Source organism: Dermacentor albipictus, chromosome 9, assembly GCF_038994185.2.
Source record: "Dermacentor albipictus isolate Rhodes 1998 colony chromosome 9, USDA_Dalb.pri_finalv2, whole genome shotgun sequence".
Taxonomy (NCBI): domain Eukaryota; kingdom Metazoa; phylum Arthropoda; class Arachnida; order Ixodida; family Ixodidae; genus Dermacentor; species Dermacentor albipictus.
In genome coordinates, this window is record NC_091829.1 from 17,832,996 (window position 1) to 17,854,491 (window position 21,496).

At 47.3% G+C, this 21,496-nt stretch overlaps 2 protein-coding genes across 3 annotated transcripts in view; one reads left to right on the forward strand and one right to left on the reverse strand.

Annotated features, from left to right (window-relative positions):
- LOC135903724 (uncharacterized) overlaps positions 1-21,496 on the reverse strand; it is a 188,516-nt gene that overhangs the window by 47,335 nt on the left and 119,685 nt on the right. The window lies entirely within an intron of this gene.
- Positions 176-18,830, forward strand: LOC135903722 (uncharacterized). The gene is made up of 6 exons (XM_070525576.1): positions 176-784; positions 1,359-2,363; positions 12,887-12,902; positions 13,574-13,898; positions 15,638-15,935; positions 17,396-18,830. Exons 1-6 carry the CDS (start codon positions 176-178, stop codon positions 18,362-18,364), a joined length of 3,222 nt encoding a protein of 1,073 aa, XP_070381677.1. The 3' UTR covers positions 18,365-18,830.

Here is a 21,496-nt window from a genome sequence, read left to right on the forward strand (position 1 = left end):
ACTGAAATCTAGTGTCACGAAAAAATAGAAAAGCACCTTTGCGAGCGACTTCGTTAAGCTTGCCACTTGCGTGGAGTAAGCCGTTGTCTCTATATAAGGGACGCCAAAGTTCGATGTCCTTAAGACTAGCTTCCTAGGCCTGTCGTCAGGCGCGTTGGCTTGCCAGGGTTCTGCGATGAGGGTCGCAGTCATCGGGGCCGGATGCGCGGGCATCACCGCCGTCAAGGCGTGCCTCGAAGAGAACCTCGACGTCGTGTGCTTCGAAGCGGCCTCGAACTCCGGAGGTCTGTGGTGGTACCGCGACGAAGAACACGAGGATGTCTTCGACGCCGGCACAGTGATGCGGTTCACGGTCTGCAATACCAGCAAGGAGATGTGCGTCTACAGCGACTTTCCGCCGAACAAGGACTGGCCGATCTTCCTGGGGCACAAGAGAATGCTCCAGTACATCCGGGACTATGCGGACCACTTCAGGGTGACGCCTCGAATCCGTTTCAGGCACAAGGTCGTCGACCTGAGCGAAGACCTGACGTTGAGGGTGCGCAATTTGGAGACAGGCGAGGAGTTCGAAGAGAGCTTCGACAGGGTGATGATCTGCACAGGACACCACGCGATACCGTCGGTGCCTGTGATTGCGGGAAGGAGCAAGTTCAAGGGCCGGGTAATGCACTCGAGAGAATACAAGTACACCGACGAAAGCATTCGCGGAAAGAGGGTGGTGATTGTCGGGTTCGGCAACTCGGCAGTTGACATCGCCGTTGACGTGGCCGACGTCGCTGAAGTGGTAAGGAACCTTTGAATTTATCTGTAGGGATAACTTTAGGCAGCATGGAGGTCATGTATCTATGTAAGAGTCGTAGCCATGTAGCCAGGGTTTTTCAGCAAGCTGTCACAGAATTCGTGTTTGAGGGTGAGTGTCGTTTTGAACTGAACCAAATAATGAGAACATCGGCAGACATGACTGCCATGCAGAGATCTATATAATTCCACGCTTTCTTACTTCAACAAAGAGAAATAATAATACTCAATTAAAATTATTATTATAATACTGCATTTATCGATGTCAGAACAGCAGTGTCCGTGCGAATAAGCTTTATCAAGTTAATGAATGTTCATTTAGGTTGCCAGTCACTTGAGTTACAAAATTTTCCGCGACAAAATTTTTATTCACCACAGCTGCGAAATTATTTACGAGCACTATTTGGCTGAGCGGGAAGGGGCTGACGCTTAGTCATACTATAGCGCAGTGCTAGGCACCGGCGAACAAAAGCTAAATGTTGCCACTTGACCATCACTACCCTATATAATCGTTTCGCCAATTCTTTTCTCTGACAAATAATGCTATTTATTCTTGGCAGGTCTTTCTCAGCATACGAAGAGCCAACTGGGTCGTGCCACGTCACCACGGTGGCGTTCCCATCGACGTCGTCTTCTCGAACCAGCTGCACATGTTCATGTACGAGTACCTACCGACGAGACTGAGCTCGTGGTTCATGCAGTCAATCGCGAACAGTGCCTTCAACCATAAGGCCCTGGGCCTCGAGCCGCAGCACCAATTACTGGCTCAGTACGTGGTCATCAACAGCACTTTGCCGGAGAAGGTGCTGAGCGGACAAGTCAAGTTCCGCGGAGAGATCGAAGCCTTCACGGAGCATGGCGTCATCATGGACAACGCCGAGGAGCCTGCGGACCTAGTGATCTTCGCCACGGGTACAAGAACGAAGTACCTTTCGCCTCGAGCGTGCTTACTAGAGACAAGAACTTTCCCTTGCTCTATCACCGAATATTTCCCCCCCGAATACCCTCGCGTCGCATTCATCGGGTTCGTTGACGTCAACGCGTGCGTGTTGATGATTTCCGAGATGCAGGCCCGCTACGCCGTCCAGGTCTTCACCGACAAGCTGACGCTGCCTACGTCGAACACCATGCTCGCCGAACTCGTGATGAAAATGAAGAACGACCAGAGATTCTTCGTGCCTTCGCCTCGTCACGCGATGATGGTCGACCCGGTCACCTACATAGGGGACCTCGCGACCACGATAGGCGTTAGGCCTAACTTCCGTCGCATGCTCTACACTGACCCGTGGCTGTTCTTCGCCGCGGTCCGGGCTCCCACGCTTAACTACAAGTACCGCCTCGAAGGCCCGCATGCCTGGCCAGGAGCGAGAGACGCCATATTGGGGTACGAGACCCGGATGAAGGCGCCGCTCAAGCCACCCGCAATACTGGTTCGCTCTGATCGCAAGCGCCTACAGATCACCCTCGTCACGGTTGTGCTCCTCATAGTGGTGCTCTGTCTGGCCGTCATGCTCACTTCAGAGTTCCCGCTGTTTAGCGCAGTCATCTGGTGCGCAGGCGCACTGGTGCTTTAGAATCAATCAATGAACTGAACACATTTGCAGTTAGGCTGGAAGCATTGCACTTATGCAATTGATAATCCTTAGGTTATTTAATTTGCTCCATCGCGAGATGTTAACGGCCTTGTAATGGTGTGGCTACCTGCGTTACAGCTACTGTATGTGTAAAAGGTATCTGGGCCACTTCGCGGATTACCAGGGGGCGGGGGTATTCTGTAAGAGTCCACCCAGTGGACTGTCCATTTCGGCCGCTGCTGATTGGATGCAGCTGTACGAGAGAGGAGAAGACGAGAGGCCCTAGCCAATCATCAGCGGCCGAAATGGACAGTCCACTAGGTGGACTCTTACAGAATACCCTCCCTAAGCTGCTGTTGGGCCGAATGGCGGAGGCAGTCAGTACTCTCAACGGCGATGGACGTCACAATCAATTTTTCTTTTTGAGTTCGCGCGTAAGCTAAAGTTGTGAAAAAAAAGGGAAAATGAAGAAAACAAAAATAAATAACATCGTTTGGATGCAATTAAGAAAGCGTCAACGTGGTCCTTTGTTTCATAGGTTTGGATAGGTTGTGATGTGCGCCGGTGATGAAGTTATGCGACAAAGATGACATCAACGGAAGCAAAATAGAAGCTCCAGAACAAGGCATTCTGTCCATTTCAGTCACGCGCCACACAAAAGGCTTGGCAACCATTGACAAGGAAGGTAGTTGTGTGAACTACGGTCAGACAGAAACGTCTGCTGACGACAATCTGTTGCGATGGGAACGACGTGTGCAGTTCTACATTTTTCCTTTCGTACTTTCGTAAGGACGGTTGTTGTTTTACAAAGTCGTTGACTTTCATATGCTTCCAGAGTGTTGGAATGGAGGTAACCGATTTGCAACGCTGACTCTGTACAGGGACGCTATTGAATGCTGCCTAATAAAATTCGGCAGTGCCACGGCATGAGTTCCGTGAGTTTACCTTGAAGAGACACAAAAACATTCACGAGTGGTGGCAACAGTAGCCACAACGAATGGCAGAGTAGCATCGCGTCAGATTGCGTACAACCATGTACAGAAAATGTAATCGCTCTTATAGTTACTAACACTTTCCCACAATATTTGCATTCCCTCATATAGTAACCCAGGTTATCGTCCCATCGGCTACTACAATTGATAAAGTAAAACTGCATAGGATAATTCAGGCGTGTACACGGATTGAGACAACGAAAGCGTCCACAGTGGTAACTCAAGATTGGTAACTCAAGATAACTTTCATTGCGGTAGCTACTATATATACGGACACTCCAGGCGAATTTCCGCCGTCGCCGTGATGTTCCATGTGAAGTCCAAGGTACGCCGTGCATGTGCTGGGGTTGCAAGGCGAAAGCGTGCGAGGGTGATTCGAGAAAAATGTTGACTTCATGCGCGCAGTCTTCCCGCTCGTCCAAAGTTGGAGGTAACGCAATTAAGCGCGCGCTAAGTGAGCACGCGTCTTATATCCTAGCGTGCCGATGCGTCCTATAGTAGCTCTGTCCGCGCGGCTTGGCCTACGCGTCGTATGGCGTAAGTGATCTGCGGCGGGTACAAAGGCCAAGGCCAAGCTGAGACGGTTGGCGGAAGCTATGTCGGCCGGTTTCACCTTTAGGACATCATCTCCGCTGCAGAGTTAGTGGGACGCGTTCTCTGCCAAACGCCACTACCTCCTTAACTGACGCCGACGGTCATGGATGTTTGAGACACACGTGGTGTCCACAGATCCAACCGTTACACATGTGCTGGTTGATGCATACACGGAAACACGCGACGAAACAACAAACACAACTTAAATGTCCTCACTGAAGCAAACCACGTGTCGTAACGCGCACGATTTCTTTGACAAAGCGAATTCTTTTCTTCAAGCGTTCGGCTACTCGCTCACGTTCACGATAATTGTGGATATTTCCCGCACGATTTCTTTCTTGGGCAAGTCGCTTGATACTTACTGAAGCCATTTTAGCACACGTTAAACAGACACAAAGAACAGAACGCCGGAGGCACCTGGTCTTCTGTTCTTTGTGTTCGGTTAATTTGCGCTACATTGGCGTCACCACGTTCAGAGTGAGATATCTTGTTTCCCGATTATGCGACCACTCTTTGCCGTTTCACAGTGTTTGAACCTTTGTACTAGGCTCGTTGCAAATTTTATTGCACTGCATGTGGAGATTGCTCTTGATTAACAGTATGACCACAAAACGGTGGCTGACGCGACGAACTTGCGGATTTTCACAGAGCGATGACTTGAAACGACGCTTGGCTGGTGTGACGCAGCAACGTTATGAAACGGAACAAACGATGAATCGCTTCTTTCTTGCATTAGGACACACAGCGATATAATTTATGAATAAAAACTAGCGTATTTCTAATTAATAAATTTAAACACAGTAACATAATTTTAAGGACAAGTGCAGTTATTCATGAGCTTTCCTAAAATTCTAGAATGCTTACGGGGGAAGTCAATATATATTTCTGTGGGGAGGGGGGGGGGGGGGGGGCGAGGGGTAGAAGGGGGAGAATCATCACGAAACATTTGTTTACGTCAAAACCACCGTAATTACGAATGGCCCTTTTTTAATTTAACGCAAGTGCCCTTGCGGCCACTTTATCACTGAGGAAAACGCCCGGAATAAACTTGGGAAATATTTTTCCCGGAGACACCTTAAAGAAAAGAAAGAAGGGTGAGAACTTTAGGTGGCGCGCCGAATTCTATAACATTACAACCAAGTGAAGTCGAGCTTTTGATTGAAGCCACTCTGGTCGGGAAATATCAGGAAAATACGCGATAAAGCATGCCGACCACTGAAGAAATTGAAGTGATGACGTTTCGGCTACCGAGTACGTGAGCCTTGTTCCCAACAAATAAAGGCTCCCGAGAACAATGCTGCCGTGGGAGGTGCCGAAACGTCTTTCTCGCAATCTCTTTTCTAGTCGGCGTCGCTTATTACTTGCTTTCATTGCGCCCAGATTCTTCAGACGACCTGCATGCCTTCGCTATCGCCTGGCGAAGCCGCGAGAAGCATAAAACGTTTCCTCGAGCACTTCGAAAAGACGTGCAAATAAGTTTGACGGCTTAAAGAAACACGCACGCGACGCTATGCAGACGGACACAAGCATGAACAAAGCACATAACGCTTGTGTTTTGCCACTCTGCTCAACGTTCCAAAAAAGCAACGCTGACGCGGAATGTTCGTTGCTGAAGCCCGCGGCGTTGTGATGTGATGCGCTGTGGCGGAAAGCGATCTCCTCTCAAGGTTTTCTCATCCAATAGAATAGCGGGCTGTCGTGAATGCGCGGAGTGTGGAGATTACGAGCTTCTCATTCGATGTGCGTGCCTGAGCGAGCAACAGGGTTAACCCCGGTTTCAGGTGTGGTTTTCTGCAAATGCGATACCAGTTTATCACGCCACCTATGTTTTGCAAACTAAGTTCTACACAGATAAGTATTACAGCTTGAACACTGCAGAAGAGAAAAAAAAAACCACGAGGCCGTATTCATTCAGGTGCACAATTACTGCTTGCCTCTGCAACAGATCGTTTTACAAGCGGTCTTAAATGTCCAACACAAGAGGGAAGTTCACGGGAAGGTGGAGGCTAGAAGTGGCGTATACAGTGGTATAGAACAAAGGATGTCGCTGCAGGAGCCAACGTTTCGATAAAGGAGAAAGACAAGTCCCATTGACGAAACGTAATAGGCTTCAGCGACATTCCTCGTCCTGCCACTATTGATGACATATAAGCTGATTCGCATTCTTAACCAAAGGCACGTACTGAGATACGCCGGATTTCACCCTGAGACAGCGTAAGGTGCGAAAGGATTTTCGGGCGTTACTACAAACGGAAATTCAGAAAAAGAGGACACTATATGTATTTCGCTTTCAGATATTCGGGCCGTAAACAGCGAAGCGACAAAAGCACAAAATACGCGCATTCACCTCGTTTCCTGCAGCGGAAATGCCAAAATATAGTACAACAATTTGGTCCTCGTAGCTACGGTGTTCTATGCTGCGGAGCACGAGGTCGGTGGCTCGATTTCCACAAGGGGCGGCCGAATTTCGGTGGAGGCGAACTACGAGAACGCTCGCGTACCTAGGTTTATGTGCACGTTAAAGAAACGCTGCAGGTGGTCGTAGTCCGGAGATCTTCACTAAGGTGTCCCTCGTAACCCACAGTGTGGTTTCGGGACGTTAAACCATCTAATTTGATTAACCTGATGCCCGTATAATTAATGAAACATCCGAAAGAAGAAGGGAGAGGAGGAAATGCGTTGGCCACAACCCTTGCGCGGTGTCAGCACTATTTCCTCTCCTCTCTGCTGAATCCTGCCCTGCCCCAGCCCCCAGACTCCTTTTTCGTCGCTTCAATAGCTTTCAGTTCACGAGTATAGCGGTCCCTCAGCTGCTTCCATAGTTTCAGGCACTCTTCGACTGAAACAGGGAAAACAAGACAAACAAACAGGCGCTGAGTGCATAGCATGTCCGGAGACGTATACGCACACGTGCGTGACATTGACGCTCCTGTTGAGAGGCCGGAGTACATGCGCATCTGCTCCCACGCGTTGTTTTTCCGCTCCGCATATTAGTAGTCCATTGTTTTGGTGCCGCAGATACAATGTGTTTGCTGGACGGCGTCCAGAAACTTTTCGATTTCGGAGCCGCACAGGTCGGGCACGCTTTCTTGCGAAGAGGCCACCTCGTTCTGGCTCAGCATGCTGAGTAGCGAGTCTCTACCTCGACAAGAGAGGGCGCTAGGCGCTAACTTGCTCTAGAGTCACTGTATATGCTACCGTAGGTAGCTGTATGTGCTACCTGCGGTAGCACATGCAGCTACCTAGCACATACAGCTACCTAGCACATACAGCTACCTAGCACATACAGCTACCTGCGGTAGCACATACAGCTATACTAGAGCAAGTTAGAGTTACTGTATGTGCTACCTGCGGTAGCACATACAGTAACTCCAACTTGCTCTAGTGTTCCTGAAACAGGAACACTAACTTGCTCGGCGCGGTCGGCACGAAATGCAGTCGGTTGCATTCGGCGCCGGACGACGTCCGAACGCGCTGAATGCCGCCGGTCGCGCAGGCGCCAGCTGCCGCCGGACTGTAGAGGATAGTGCTTTCGCCAACGTAACGTCGCCGGAGTGTATTGCCCCCATTAACATCCGTGTACGCAGCCGAATGGCGGGAGAAACGCAAGCGCGAACAGTTGCCTGGGCGGAAACACAAGCAGGAAGGTCGACGTCCTTTCCTTCCAAGCGGCGAGATTTGCAGACCGTCAGCCTCGGCATATAGCAACACATGCACCGACATTCCTCAAGTCGGATAGCCTAGGTTCAGGCGAACTACACCAAAGGACCGCCCGGTCGGCACGTTTGTTCAAGCGAAGTGAAAACTACGTAACGAGGTTCGACCGTGAGTACTGGATAGAATAGAACATTTCAGGCACGTACCCAGGGGGGGGCCCGGGGGGGCCCGGGCCCCCCCCGAAATCAAATGGCATACTCCCCCCCCCCCCCCACTCCCCACCCACGCCACCACTCCTCACATATTCCTAAAGCGCCGCCAGATCGATGTTGAGACTTGGCAGCTGTTCATCGGTCAGCATTATGCTGCCTTTTTCACTCCTTTTAGATGGCGGTAGTTATCGGCATCTCTTGTAATGTGAAGGACAGTTTTCTCATAGATTCCGCACCCGCACGATTAACTCGAGATGCGTTCAGTTGTCACCATCTATTCAATCGTGACGCGCATAGCTATTGCTTTTGTTAGTTCAACCTTCTTTGTTTAGGCTGATCCTGGGACCAGGAGAGGGATGCGGCTGTTACTCAGCTGGTCTGTACTCTCATGGAACGAGTTGCGGCCGGAGGAAACGCCAATTGCGTTTAACTTTTCCCTTTGCTTCATTATTTCCTTGAGTTACGGCTCGCCGCGACGCTGACAGATGCCCGGAACCATATACACGTGATGTGGGTTAGATAAGATGGAAATAAGAGCGTCCATCATGAAACCCTGCAATAACCCTTAAACCCATATGCAAGATGACGGTCGCCCGTTATCTCGTCTGTTTTTCCGTAATTGTATAGCAGTTTTCGTGCAAAGTTGGCAATTGGAAACAAAAATCGCAAGGAGTTGAGAAATTAAGCGATCTACTAAGGGAGAGAGCCAAGGCAAGAACCAAACTGCAAGCAACAGCGAATAAAAAGAAAAGGTAACCTTTGTTTATGAGAATATTTATGGATCAACGTCTTTTTGTTTAAAAAGGAAGTAGAGAAAACGCCGCGCCGGAAGTGTAGAATAATTACTTGTTTGAATGACGCTTCTACAGTTATCGGTCGAACCGCCTCACGTAGCCACTTCTCTGCTGTGCTCATGTGGGTGTTTTTCTAACCTTTCGCGGTGAGCGCAGTACGTCTAGAATCGCAGAGTCCTGCGCTCTACGCGGTTGTATGGGAATGGCGGCCGCACAGCGCTACGCAATTCGCAGAACTGTCAAAACTGAACCACAAGGCGAAAATAACTGATATTCGAAACAATAACATGAGAAAGACTGAAGAAGCCGTATAAAAATGAACGCAGCCTGAAATCAGTAAAAAGGAAACCTGACATAGGACAAACCATGATGCATGCACTAAAAGATAAGAAGGATAATATCATAAGCAATCTCGAAGATATAGTAAAAACAGCGGAAAAATTCTAAGCTGTCCTGTATACAGTACCCAGAGGAGTCACGATACCTCACTTAGAAACAGTAATGAACAGGATACAGAAACTCTCCTATAACTAGCGATGTCAGAAGGGCCCTGCAAGACATGAAACGATGAAGAGCGGGGGGAGAAGATGGAATAACAGTCGATTTAATCAAAGATGGAGGAGACATAATGCTCAGAAAACTGGCGGCTCTTTATACGAAGTGTCTTTCGACTGCAAGGGTCCCAGAAAACTGGAAGAATGCAGACATTATACTAATCCACAAAAAAGGAGATGTTAAAGAATTGCAAAATTATAGGACCATTAGCTTGTTCCCAGTATTATATAAGATATTTACCAAAATAATATCCTATAGATTAAGGGCAACACTGGATTTTGTCAACCAAGGGAACAGGCTGGCTCAGGAAGAGATACCTTACAATGGATCACATCCATGTCATCAATCAGGTTATCGCGAAATCTGCAGAGTACAATAAGCCTCTCTATGTGGCTTATATAGATTGCGAAAATGCATTTTATTCAGTAGAGATACCAGCAGTCATAGAGGCACTACGTAATCAAGGACTACAGAACGCTTACTTAAAAAGCTTGAAAAATGTTGCTACGTGTGTGTGGTATTTGTTTGTTTGAACGAGGTGCGTGGGTGCCATCACTCCAGAAAAGAGGAGGAAGAACGAACTGGGCTCGCACTGTGAATCTAACCGGTCAGCGCTGCAACCGTTGTTGTAAATATAATCTGTAAATAGTTTCTCGTCTTACTGACTTGTCCTTCGCGTAAGAATATCTACAGAGGTTCTACAGCTACCTTAATTCTACACAAGAAAGGCAGGGAGATACCTATAGGGAGAGGGGTCAGACAGGGAGACATAATTTCTCCAAAGCTATTCACTGCGTGCTTAGAAGAATTCAAACTATTAAACTGGGAAGGCTTAGGAGTAAAGATCGACGACAAATATCTCAGCAGCCTTCGGTTTGCCGATGACATTGTTCCATTGTACAACAATGCAGACAAGTTACAACAAATGATTGGAGACCTTAACAGAGAGAGTGTAAGAGTGGGGTTGAATATGCAGAAGATGAAGATAATGATAAATAGCCGGGCAAAGGAACAAGAGATCAGGATCGCCAGTCGGCCACTAGAGACTGCGAAGGAGTAGGTTTACCTAGGTCAATTAATCACAGGGAACCCTGATCATGAGAAGGAAATTCACAGAAGAATAAAAATAGGTTGGATCGCATACGGCAGACATTGCCAGCTCCTGACTGGAAGCTTACCATTATTATTGAAAACTAAGGTGTGCAATCAGTGCAATTTGCCAGTGCTGACATATGGGGCAGAGACTTGAGAATAAGTTAAGGACCGCGCAAAGAGCGATCGAACGAGGATTGCTAGCTATAACGTTAAGAGAGAGAAAGAGAGCGGTTTGGATCAGAGAGCGAACGGGTATAGACGATATTCTAATTGACATCAAGAGGAAAAAATGTAGCTGGGCAGGTCATGTAATGCGCCGGTTAGATAACCGTTGGACAATTAGGGTTACAGAATAGCTACCAAGAGAAGGAAAACGCAATCGAGGACGACAAAATACTAAGTGGAGTGATGAAATTAGGAAATTCGCGGGCGCAAGTTGGAATCGGTTGGCGCAGGACAGGGGTAAATGGAGATCGCAGGGAGAGGCCTTCGTCCTGCAGTGGACATAAAGCATGATGATGATGATGATGATGATGATGATGATGGAGGAGGTGGTGGCCCCCCCCCCCCCCCCGAAAAAATATTCTGGGTACGTGCCTGGAACATTTCTTTCTTCCGCGAAACGACTGCAAAGTTTCTTCGAGAGGGTCGCTTGCTTTATACTGCATGTATAGCGAAAACGTGTTATATAGCATAATTGTTGATATTTTCGCAATCATACTACTCACACAACTCACTTTTGTATTGCTGCGTAGTGGAAAGAAGCCCTTACTCGACCATGCATGTGTCGCGCGCTCAGACGACGCTGTTGTGGTCGCACCACGCATGCCACGGTCCGAGCCACATTTAGCCTCTTGCTCGCCGTAGTAGTAGTAGTGATTTTGAAGATGAAAGGAAGAGAAAAGTGCAGTGCCGTAACTGTCTCTCAAGGGAGGGCACCTCAACAGCACTGCACAGGGTAAGGGGAGTGGGGAGAAAAAAGTTTAGAGAGAGAATGAAAGAGAGCGGTAAAAAAGAAAAAAAACAAGAAGGTTAATCTTGTTCTTGCGCGCCGTTCAGAGAGGCATAGCTCGGCAGTACGGTTGTCGATCCGAGCGGAAGTGATCGCGTTTGAGAGAGCTCGTTCCTCCTCAGCCATGGTAGGCGCCCTCCATCAAACCAGTGCTGATCAATGAGGCCTACAAGTATGCAAATGTATGCAGAAATTTCCCGCTTGCTTGGTTACGGCGCCTCCACGTTCGACACCCAGGACCCTGAAATGGCCTGCAGAGGCTTGGGCGACAAGACAGAGTGATATATGCCAATTGACGCCAACCACCTCTGACCACAGTGGGCCCATTACAATTAGGGAATGAGCACGGTTGCAAAATTAGACCGCAAGACACCCACTATAGCTGCAACATAAGTTAGGCGTAGAAGGTTTCAAGTGTGTCCTGCGCATTCGGGGCCACGTTAAAGATCCCCTGGTATGGTATGGTATGGTATGGTATGGTATGGTATGGTATGGTATGGTATGGTATGGAGAATTTTATTGGGTCCTGAAGGTCAACCCTACGTTGAGGCGGGCCGCTCCCACGTTGGGACTGTCAGGCCGAGCTCTTCAGCCACATCGCGGGCCTTCTGGACTGCCCGTAATTGGTCAGAGAGTGATTCACTGTGTAGCATTTGCCGCCACCATTCTTGTTCCTTGTCACAGTCTGTGAAGACCGCGGGGCACTGCCAAAGCATGTGGTCAAGAGTAATGATGCCATTTCACCTACTACAGTTGGTTTGAGTTTCCCTCTCCGGATAGATCCTGTTAATAAAATCTGGACTTGGGTATGTTCTTGTCTGTAGCAAACTGGTGGTTTAAATTAATCCAGAGTCCCTCACTTAGGCGTGCGTCAAAATCAAATCGTGCTTTTGGCACGCGAAACTTCGGAACTCAATTCGAGGTTTCAAATGCGTGATGATGATATCTGGTGTTTAGTGGCGCAAGGGCCAGATATGGCCAGAAAGCGCCATGCAAGTGGTGGTGCGGTGTCAGCGAATTACCGGTGAGATGAAAAGATGAATATATATAGTTCTTGGTCCCTTGTTTTAACGCGCTGTTATATACATTAGGCATTTTTTAACCCACAGTGGCACGTCTACGATCCATCGCGTTGTGAAGAGGCTACGATGTTGTGTTGCTGGAGACGAGTTTGCGGGTTTTATTGCCGACAACGGCGGCCCCGTTCAGACGAGGCCGAAGTGCAAACATGAACGCTCGTGTATATACCATCACCATCTCTGTAATCTCTTATCACTGGTCCTCTTGTCTCTTGCCATCTTGTCTCGACGATCTTTATTTGGTTGTCACGCGGGATGGCTGGATTCGGTCGTCCGGGTCACCAATTTGTGGAAGGCGGCGCGAAGAGGTACCCGCCGTGGCCACGCTTTATTTAGGCCTGCCAGCCATGGTGCAGCGTGATCTCAGGGGCATCCGACTCCGCGGTCGCTCAAGTCCAGCGCGCTAGCACCTTCTATTGTCGCGCTACCTGCACGTGAGCCCATCTCCTTCGCCTCCTTTGGAGGCGATAGTCGCGTCGCTACAGTCATTTTATCATATCCGTGTGCCTTGTTTTTCTTACCAGGACATCTCTTACTTGGGTGAGAATGACTCGCACTACGTACAAATGAAAAAAAAAAACTATTTCTGAAGTCTGCGCCTTCTTTAACAACAGACGGATCTTATCACGGACAGTTGTTGACATTTCCTTCAATTCCAGATTTCCCTATCTGATCGCTATAACTAGGCCACAGAGTCGTGAGTTTCTTGGTCTATTAAAAAAAGAAGAAAACAAGGAAGAATTTATCGTCTGAAGCGCGATCACATGTGCACACCAAGGCACTTTGATTTGAACGGAACTATTTGAACATGAATGTTGGCTACTTGTTAATTGTCACAGGTCACGCGCCAACTCTGCATTACGCATTTGCATACATTTGCACCTTTGTGTGAAGTTCCTTATATTGTTATCTCGTGCAGCGCTTCTTCTTTTTTTGTGCGTGTGCGCGTGCGCGTGTGCATGTGAGTGTGGGGGGGGGGGGAGGGAGGATTGCGATTTTGATATCGTCGGGCTCTTCAGTAAATAATATATCCATAGTGTCGCAGCTAACAAAAAAAGAAAGAAAATACACAGTACGAGCGCTTATCTTGTCTTGGTTATGGTGCTGTTGTACTGGCTTCAAAGCACAACTACCTACGAGCTGTCTAACTTATTCATCCGCCTACAAACAGAGAGGCAGATAGAAATATTTCGGTTTGCTTTCTTCCACAGAGTCGCAGACTTTCCCCAAAATGCGGGTTGCGGTGATCGGCGCCGGCTGCTGCGGCATTACGGCCGTCAAGGCATGCCTCGAAGAAGGACTGGACGTGGTGTGCTTCGAGAAGGCGTCAAACTGTGGCGGGCTGTGGTGGTACCGAGAGGAGACGCCCGAGACCGGCACCGGTACCGTGATGCGATTCACCGTGGCCAACACCAGCAAGGAGATGTCCTGCTACAGCGACTTCCCGCCGGACAGGGAGGTGCCGCTGTTCATGACGCACTGGCAGACGCTCCGTTACATCAGAAGCTACGCGGACCACTTCGGCGTCACGCCGAGGTAGGGCTTCACAGATTAGTTGGTGTTGCACCTTTGATGGCAAGCATCAAACGAGTTCAGAGGAGACACTATCGTCGATATACCCTATTAACTCTGGAAGAAATATTGTGGTAAATAACCGAAACGCTAATATCAATCGCGCTGCCTCAACTTATAACTTAAAGAGAGTGTAAACAGGTAGGGTATTATTACTGTACTACGTTAGAAGAATTATATCTGTGTTCATTCTGCAAATGCAGCTGAATGCATGCATCTATGTGAACTCAGTTTGGGACGGTCACAAATTGCAAGATCAAGGTGGTTGCAAACACCTTACATGCACGTTGCGTATACACCTTAACGTTGGAATAAGCTTGAAACGCACGCACACACGCGTGTTGAAATGCTTCACTGCTGAATGCAGTTGCTAAAACGCATGCGAACACATGCCCATAGTTTAGATAGGATAGGATAGTTTAGTTTGACAGATTTTAAAAGATACAAAGTAGCAGACAATATATGTCCACTGAAATCAGCTCAAACACTTCTGCCAAGGAATGAAGTTCAAGGCGACTTGATGCCGCCTGACTGGGCTTCATCTCTCCAGGCTGTACGGCAGGTAACAGCACAAACTGTAGGCTTTTTCAACTATCTCTGGTTGTAGGTTCAAATGTTCTACAGCTTAATAATGTATTGCCTTCATGGCATAGTTCTAGTTTTTGTCTGTATGTAACCTGCGTGCCTCAATTTATAACCACACTCTGAACGTCTGTACATTTCCAGAAATGCTGCATTGTCGTCTTTTGTGATTTTAAATATTCATGTTGCAAGACGTTCATGGAATGCATGATAGACAGTCAAAATTTTGTTGCTAAGAAAATAAGGTTATGTGTGACCACAGTAACCTACACTTTCTATAAACCTGATGGCCTTCTTCTGGAGAAGAAGCTGCTTGCCTTTGGTGCCCGGAACTAAAATACAATGGCTTAATCTAAAGAAAATCATGACGTAAATACAACTGGCACTTAAACCATTTTGGAAGCAAAGTTCTCACTTGTTCAAAAGGCCCATTGTTCTTGATACGTTATTTGTTCGGTTTGACACCTTGACGTGTTTCATTGTATCAACCTTCACATAGACTGCTAGTGCTGGCAGCCTGATAGGGGCCTGTTTCTAATCCTTCGGAGGTGTGATCGCATACGGAATAGATAAATTTTTCTTACGGTGTTGCGGCGTCAGAACAGCTCCCTTTCACACCTCCTCGTGCTCTCGCACACACACAGTCATGCTTCACGACTCCATCGCGTAGGACTGCTGCAGCCCGTTTATCATCATCATCATCATCATCATCATCAATAATAGTAGTAGTTGCAGCAGCAGCAGCAGCAGCAGCAGTAGTAGTAGTAGTAGTAGTAGTCTCTGTGTGTCTGTTTCTACGCCCTTGTTGAGTCACGCTTACATATTCTATCATTGTTAATTTAGTTAGCAAGTGAAAGATTACAAGTTTGTACGGCCGATAAAACTACTATCCTTACTTCGTACAGCTATCTACTAATTTGCTACCGCAATGGGTGCTTCGACTTTCGGGTGGAATTGGGAATATATATATATATATATATATATATATATATATATATATATATATATATATATATATATATATATATATATATATATATATATATATATATATATATATATATATATTATATAGGTGTTTCGTGGTTTCAAACCCAGCGCTGCGATCGTTATACTCTCAGGATACGGTTCAACCACGAGGTGCTCAGACTCGACAAGGACGGCACAGTCAGGATCCGCGACACAGCGGCGGACCGCGAGTGGGAAGGGACCTTCGACGCCGTGCTGGTGTGCTGCGGACACCACGGGACTCCGCTGATGCCTGACGTCCCGGGTCGGGAGCTGTTCCGCGGACGGGTGATGCACTCCCGCGACTACAAGGACGTCGACGAGAGGGTCCGGGACAAGAACGCGGTCGTCGTGGGCTGCGCCAACTCCGCGATCGATGTGGCGGTCAACCTGGCCTCCGTTGCGCGGCAGGTTAGTTTTTACTGCGGCCACGTCAGCTGAGAGCTCGGGACAGGGCTTACTCTATGCATCCGTACATTCCTTTGCGCTGTGGCGCGCACCTTTGTGCCTTGTGCTGTTATTGTGGCTTGATTTTTATAACTGTAGATAAGTGGGAGGGTAGGCTACATTAGAGCCTGTTTACTTAAGACACGGTGGAGAAATTGGAGCTACCCTGTTCCTTATATCGCACGCACGCACATTACAAACACAAACATACAAGCCTACAAAAAAGAACGCAAATTTAAACATGTCAACGAGTCCAGAAGAAGCGATCTACAGTATATGCACCCTCGTAACCTAACAGAATTTCGTGGCCTCTTTGTGCCAATGCATTGTTTACTTCGAATTGAATTCCGGGGCTTTACGCGCCAAACCCACGATTTGATTATGAGGCACGTCGAAATGGGGGACTCCGGATCCGTTTTGATCAGCGTGGAATCTTTAACGTGTTCCTAATGCACGGGACACGCTTTTTGCATTTCGCCCCCCATCGGAACGCGGCCGCGTCGGCCGGGATTTGATCCCTCGACCTCGTGCTTAGCAGCGCAACAGCCCAGCCGCTAAGCCACATCGGCGGGTTCGTTTACTTTGCATAAGATACAGATACCACATGCAACGTTTTACTGCGACGGCGCTGGAGAGCTCGATACAATGGTTTGCCCTGTCCAATCCACTACTCTATAGAAAGGGTCATCGATTCGTCATCGTCGTCGTCATCATCATTGTGTCCACGTTACGCCATTGTAGTCATCATCACACCGCAGGCGTCGTTCTCTGCATTCAATGTCGTCATCTTTTTCGTCGTTGTACATAGTTCGGGGAGATAGCACTGAATTCCGCGAGCTCTGCCCAAATTCAAGTATAAGTTTGGTTGGGAAAGCAACTGTTGCCGCAGTGAATGAGTTCAGAGCCACGAGAATTGCTGGTCAGCTGCTTCGTCGTCGTCGCTGTTGTGGTCATTGCTGTAGTTGTTGTTGCTGTTGATATGGTACAATCAGTTATATCCGAGCGAAAAATAAGCGCTCCCCCTTTATGATCTTGTGACCTTGTGATCGTTCTTTAACGTGCATTAGGTGCACGTTAAAAACCCGAGGAGGTCCAAATGTATCCGGAGCCCCCCACCCCCACCCCCCTACGGCATGCCTCAAATCATACTTTAGTTTTGGTACGCAAAACCACAGAATTCAATTTTAACGTTCCATGTTACCATAACAATACATTTATGAATTGAATTTGGTGAGGAACAGTCCACTGATTACACGATTTGAAAAAAAAAGTTCTTTATATAATGAACATATTTGCATATTCAGGAAGCGCTGGTGCTCCGAGCTGATATAAGAACCAGAACCATAGCTTAACAGTTGGCAGAACACAAACACGTTTTTCGTTAGGTACTGAGTACTCAATACATCGTTGCTCTCTGTCTGCAGGTCTTTCTGAGCACCAGGAGGGTGAACTGGATACTCCCGAACCACTACCGAGGAACTCCATTAGACGAGTACGCCTTCAAACAGCTGAGACTGTGGCTGTACAGCTGGCTGCCCCGCTCCTACTACTCGCGCTTTCTCACCGCCGTCGCCAACGAAACCTGGGACCACAAAATGTTCGGCCTCGAACCAAGCCACGACATCCTCACTCAGGGTCTCGTCGTCAACAACTACATCCAGGGCAAGTTGCTGGACGGCACCGTCAAACCCCGAGGCGCGCCCGAACGATTCACCGAAACAGGCGTGGTCATGGACGGCGTCGAAGAGGAAGTGGACACCGTCGTCTTCGCCACGGGCTTCAAGGCAGACTTGCCTTTCCCGACGGACGCGTTGCCGCGGAACGGAGAGAGGTTCCTCCTGTACAAGATGATCGTTCCTCCGGATAACCCTAACGTGGCGTTCTTGGGCTTCATCGACGCCAGCTCCAACATGCTGCAGGCCTTCGAGATGCAAGGCCGCTACATGGCCCTGGTGCTGTCCGGCAAACTGCGCCTCCCGTCCAGGGAAGCGATGAAGGCTGACGTAGAAGCGACGCAAAACAAGATATCCTCCGCCTTCATCCCCACGACCAGGCATGCTCTGATGATAGACCGGGTGCGCTACGTCGACGACCTAGCTGGCATCATCGGCGTGAGGCCTAGCTTTTTTAAACTCTTGATCACGGACCCCAAGTTATACTGGACGCTGATTACATCGCCACTGCTGAATTATAAGTACAGGCTACGGGGACCTCACTCTTGGGGTGGAGCTCGCGATGCCATATTGGGATACAAGGACCGCATGCGCGCACCGCTGACTCGTCCTGAAGCGGACCGGAAGAGGCCGTTCTATAAGCACCACTTCACCGCCGGGATGGTCGCGTTTGTGGCAGCAGCGACATACCTGGGAGCGTGGTACCTCGGAGCGTTTTGAAGTGCAGCAGACAGTGAAAAACGGCAACGTGCCCTTTTGAGAAGTGTGTGTATTCGTACAAAGACAAAAACATGCCTGCTTCGCGACGTATACGGAAAAAAAAACTCAGTGCCCTTCCACTCTGTGAAAGATGACCAGCGAAGCTGTGTATGCGGGCCCCTTAATGGCAAACTGCACCTCCGCCGCCGGTCGGCCCGGCATTTCACAATCTTCGGGACCGGCTCACGTATGCGGACTGTTTACGCCTGCTTCGCTTCCGCCGCGGGTCGGCCCGGTATTGTACTATCTTCGGGATCGGCCCACGTATATATGGGGAGTGCTTAACAAATGCGTCACCTCCGCCGCGGGTCGGCCCGGCATTGCCCTATCTTCAAGGATTTTTTTTTTCTACACGCGGACACGATAGTGGGGAAAGTAGCCCTTAACAGCTTCACTGTAAAAAAGAAAGAAGAAGGAAAACACGATATGTCTGAATTGTGGTCGTTGATGTGGGCATCAGTTGAAGCAGCAGGCACATGTAACTGACTGCAGCTTTGATTACAGAACGTCATTCTGACTAACTTCCCTGCCTTCTACTTTTTTCTTTCCTCCTCCTCCTCCTTGATTACTGCATTATCCAGGTTGACGAATACGCTCAGATGCAGCGTGAAATACGTCGAACATACGAGCCACGTGGTCCGCGCTTTGTCTTTGTTCGTATCACCATTCTCTGCTTCATTGTAAAGTTCCCTGTGCCGAGTTGTGTACTTGTCTTGTTGGCGCACCTATTTCTCTACTTGTGTTTGTCGCGCATGCTCAACGATTCCAGTACCGTCTAAAGCACTAGAAAAAAATATTAATTACAGGTTGGCTAACTTTCTAAGTAAGTATTCTGTTCTTTCTGACTACCAGTTCGGATTTAGAAAACAGAGATCCACTGAGATGGCATTGACTAAACAAAGAGAAATTATAATTGCCGCCTTTGAAGAAAAGCTTCTTGTTCTCGGTTTAGATATAGACGCATCCAAAGCATTTGATCTAATTGACCACTTTCTATTATTTCAGAAAGTCTGTCACTATGGCATCAGGGCCATCAGTCTTGCTTTAATACAGTCTTACCTAAAGTACCGTAAACAAATGGCGTGTTTAAATGAAACCTCATCAGATGTTGAGCCAGTCTTGTCTGGTGTACCTCAGGGAAGCATTTTAGGGCCTTTGTTGTTTTTAGTGTACATAAATGCCATTTTTCATACCCCCTTTCCGGTTCATCTCGTAGCTTACGCTGATGATATTACAATCCTCGCCACAGGAAACACACAAGCTGAGTTATCCCTCCGTGGCAACCAATTTTTGGAAAATTTGCGTCACTGGCGTAATAAAAATTGTCTTAAAGTTAATACGAACAAGACAAAGGCTGTGGTATATAGGACAAAAAATAAAGTAGGAAGTGGTGATATCGAACTATTATTAGGTAATGACAAGATTGATATTGTACCCAGTATAAAATCTCTTGGTATTGTATTCTCTGAGATGCTCAGTTGGGACCTACACATTCAAAATATTCGTGCTAAAATGAACAGGTTAAATAGCGTGTTAAGTAAACATAGGTTAACCCTTCCCACACAGGTTAAACTCCTCATTTATAATTCATATATAGCGCCAGTGATTACTTATTGCCACACAGTTTGGGGTACGACGACACAGCACAATATACAGCGCTTTCTTATTGCACAAAAGCGTGCAATAAGACTGATAGCTAATGTTCCGTGGAATGCTCGCACCAGACAATATTTCAGGCAGTTCGATACTTTAAGAATAACTACCTTGTATGTGTTCAAACTACTTTGCACGTAGAAAACTGCTATAGCAACGAACAATAACCTTATGCTAACAACGCTTCAGCTACGATGAGCAAAACGTGAACAAGGTGAATGCAGGAGCCAACGTTTCGACAAGTGTACTTGTCTTCTTCAAGGCGACGTATGCTTTCCTCGCCACAGTATATATAAAACGTGAACAAGGTGAATGAAGGAGCCAACGTTGCGACAAGTGGACTTGTCTTCTTCAAGGTAACGCATGCTTTTCTCGCCACAGTATATATACATGCTTCAGCTAGTACGCCATGAACCTACATATGGATGTACGTCACTCTATCATGGACCCTACCATTAAGTCGCACCAAATACCGCACACAATCTTTGTCCTACAATGTGCAAAGGTACCTAAATGTTCTCGAAGATAATCGTTTTTTTGTTAGGTTGCTTTCTACACAAACTTTCATGGAATTGATAAATCTTTTCGAGCCGTCGACCGAATAGCTCACCTGTGTAACTGTTTGACAATGCATTGGAAGGTGCTTGAATGAATTCTATTTATCTATATTTTTGTTCTATGTTGGCGTTAGAATTGTATAATGGGAATTGGCGAGAAATTGTGTGATTGCGTTAATTGTGTAAAATCACAATAACGTATTAGATTACGTGTAAAATTTCGATTAAGCAATAGATTACGGGTATTGTGATTTTGAACTCTGTTGTATATACTTTGCGAACTGTCGCATTGCCTTTGCTTTTCACCCCACTGCTGCTCTGTGGGGCATAATGGGTCCTCAAGCTGCATTTGGCAGCTTTTTCCCTTCCGTCTTCTCTCATTTCTGTACTTTGTTTAGAGAGAAATAAATCTATCTATCTATACGTATTGTTCGTGCTACCCCATTTGCGGCGTAAAGCAGAACAAGAAAATGTTTATTTGCATTCCCCTATTTATTCCTCGCGTATATATTCATGTTACTTTGCTAGGTACGCATCATAAAATAATACTGAACTCATCGTCTACATATGTTTTATAGTGGCGACACCTTTCTCTAGTTCTACAATACGTGCATGGTAATCTTTGAAGCTGCAGTATTTATCTAGTTTTAAATTACACTGAAGAGAAAAATATTTCATGTGCTTAGTAACTTACCCTTCTGCAACGCCAAAAAACATGATCCTTACTGTAAGACGCTTGGTAAGTAAGTCTAGTTAATTTTTCATTGGTAAAGATTTACTTCAGTTTGTTCTCATACAGGCAAAGACCACACTGAATAAGTTTAAGAACTTTTAATCACTTTTGCATTACGAACATTTGCCTTAAATCGGGACAATAATACCT

Excerpts from the sequence above, each read along its gene's own strand:
- LOC135903722 (XM_070525576.1), top strand. The coding sequence starts at position 176 with ATGAGGGTCGCAGTCATCGGGGCCGGATGCGCGGGCATCACCGCCGTC. Across the intron at positions 785-1,358 it reads TGGCCGACGTCGCTGAAGTG|GTCTTTCTCAGCATACGAAG; the intron begins GTAAGGAACCTT and ends TATTCTTGGCAG. Across the intron at positions 13,899-15,637 it reads CACTTCGGCGTCACGCCGAG|GATACGGTTCAACCACGAGG; the intron begins GTAGGGCTTCAC and ends TTATACTCTCAG.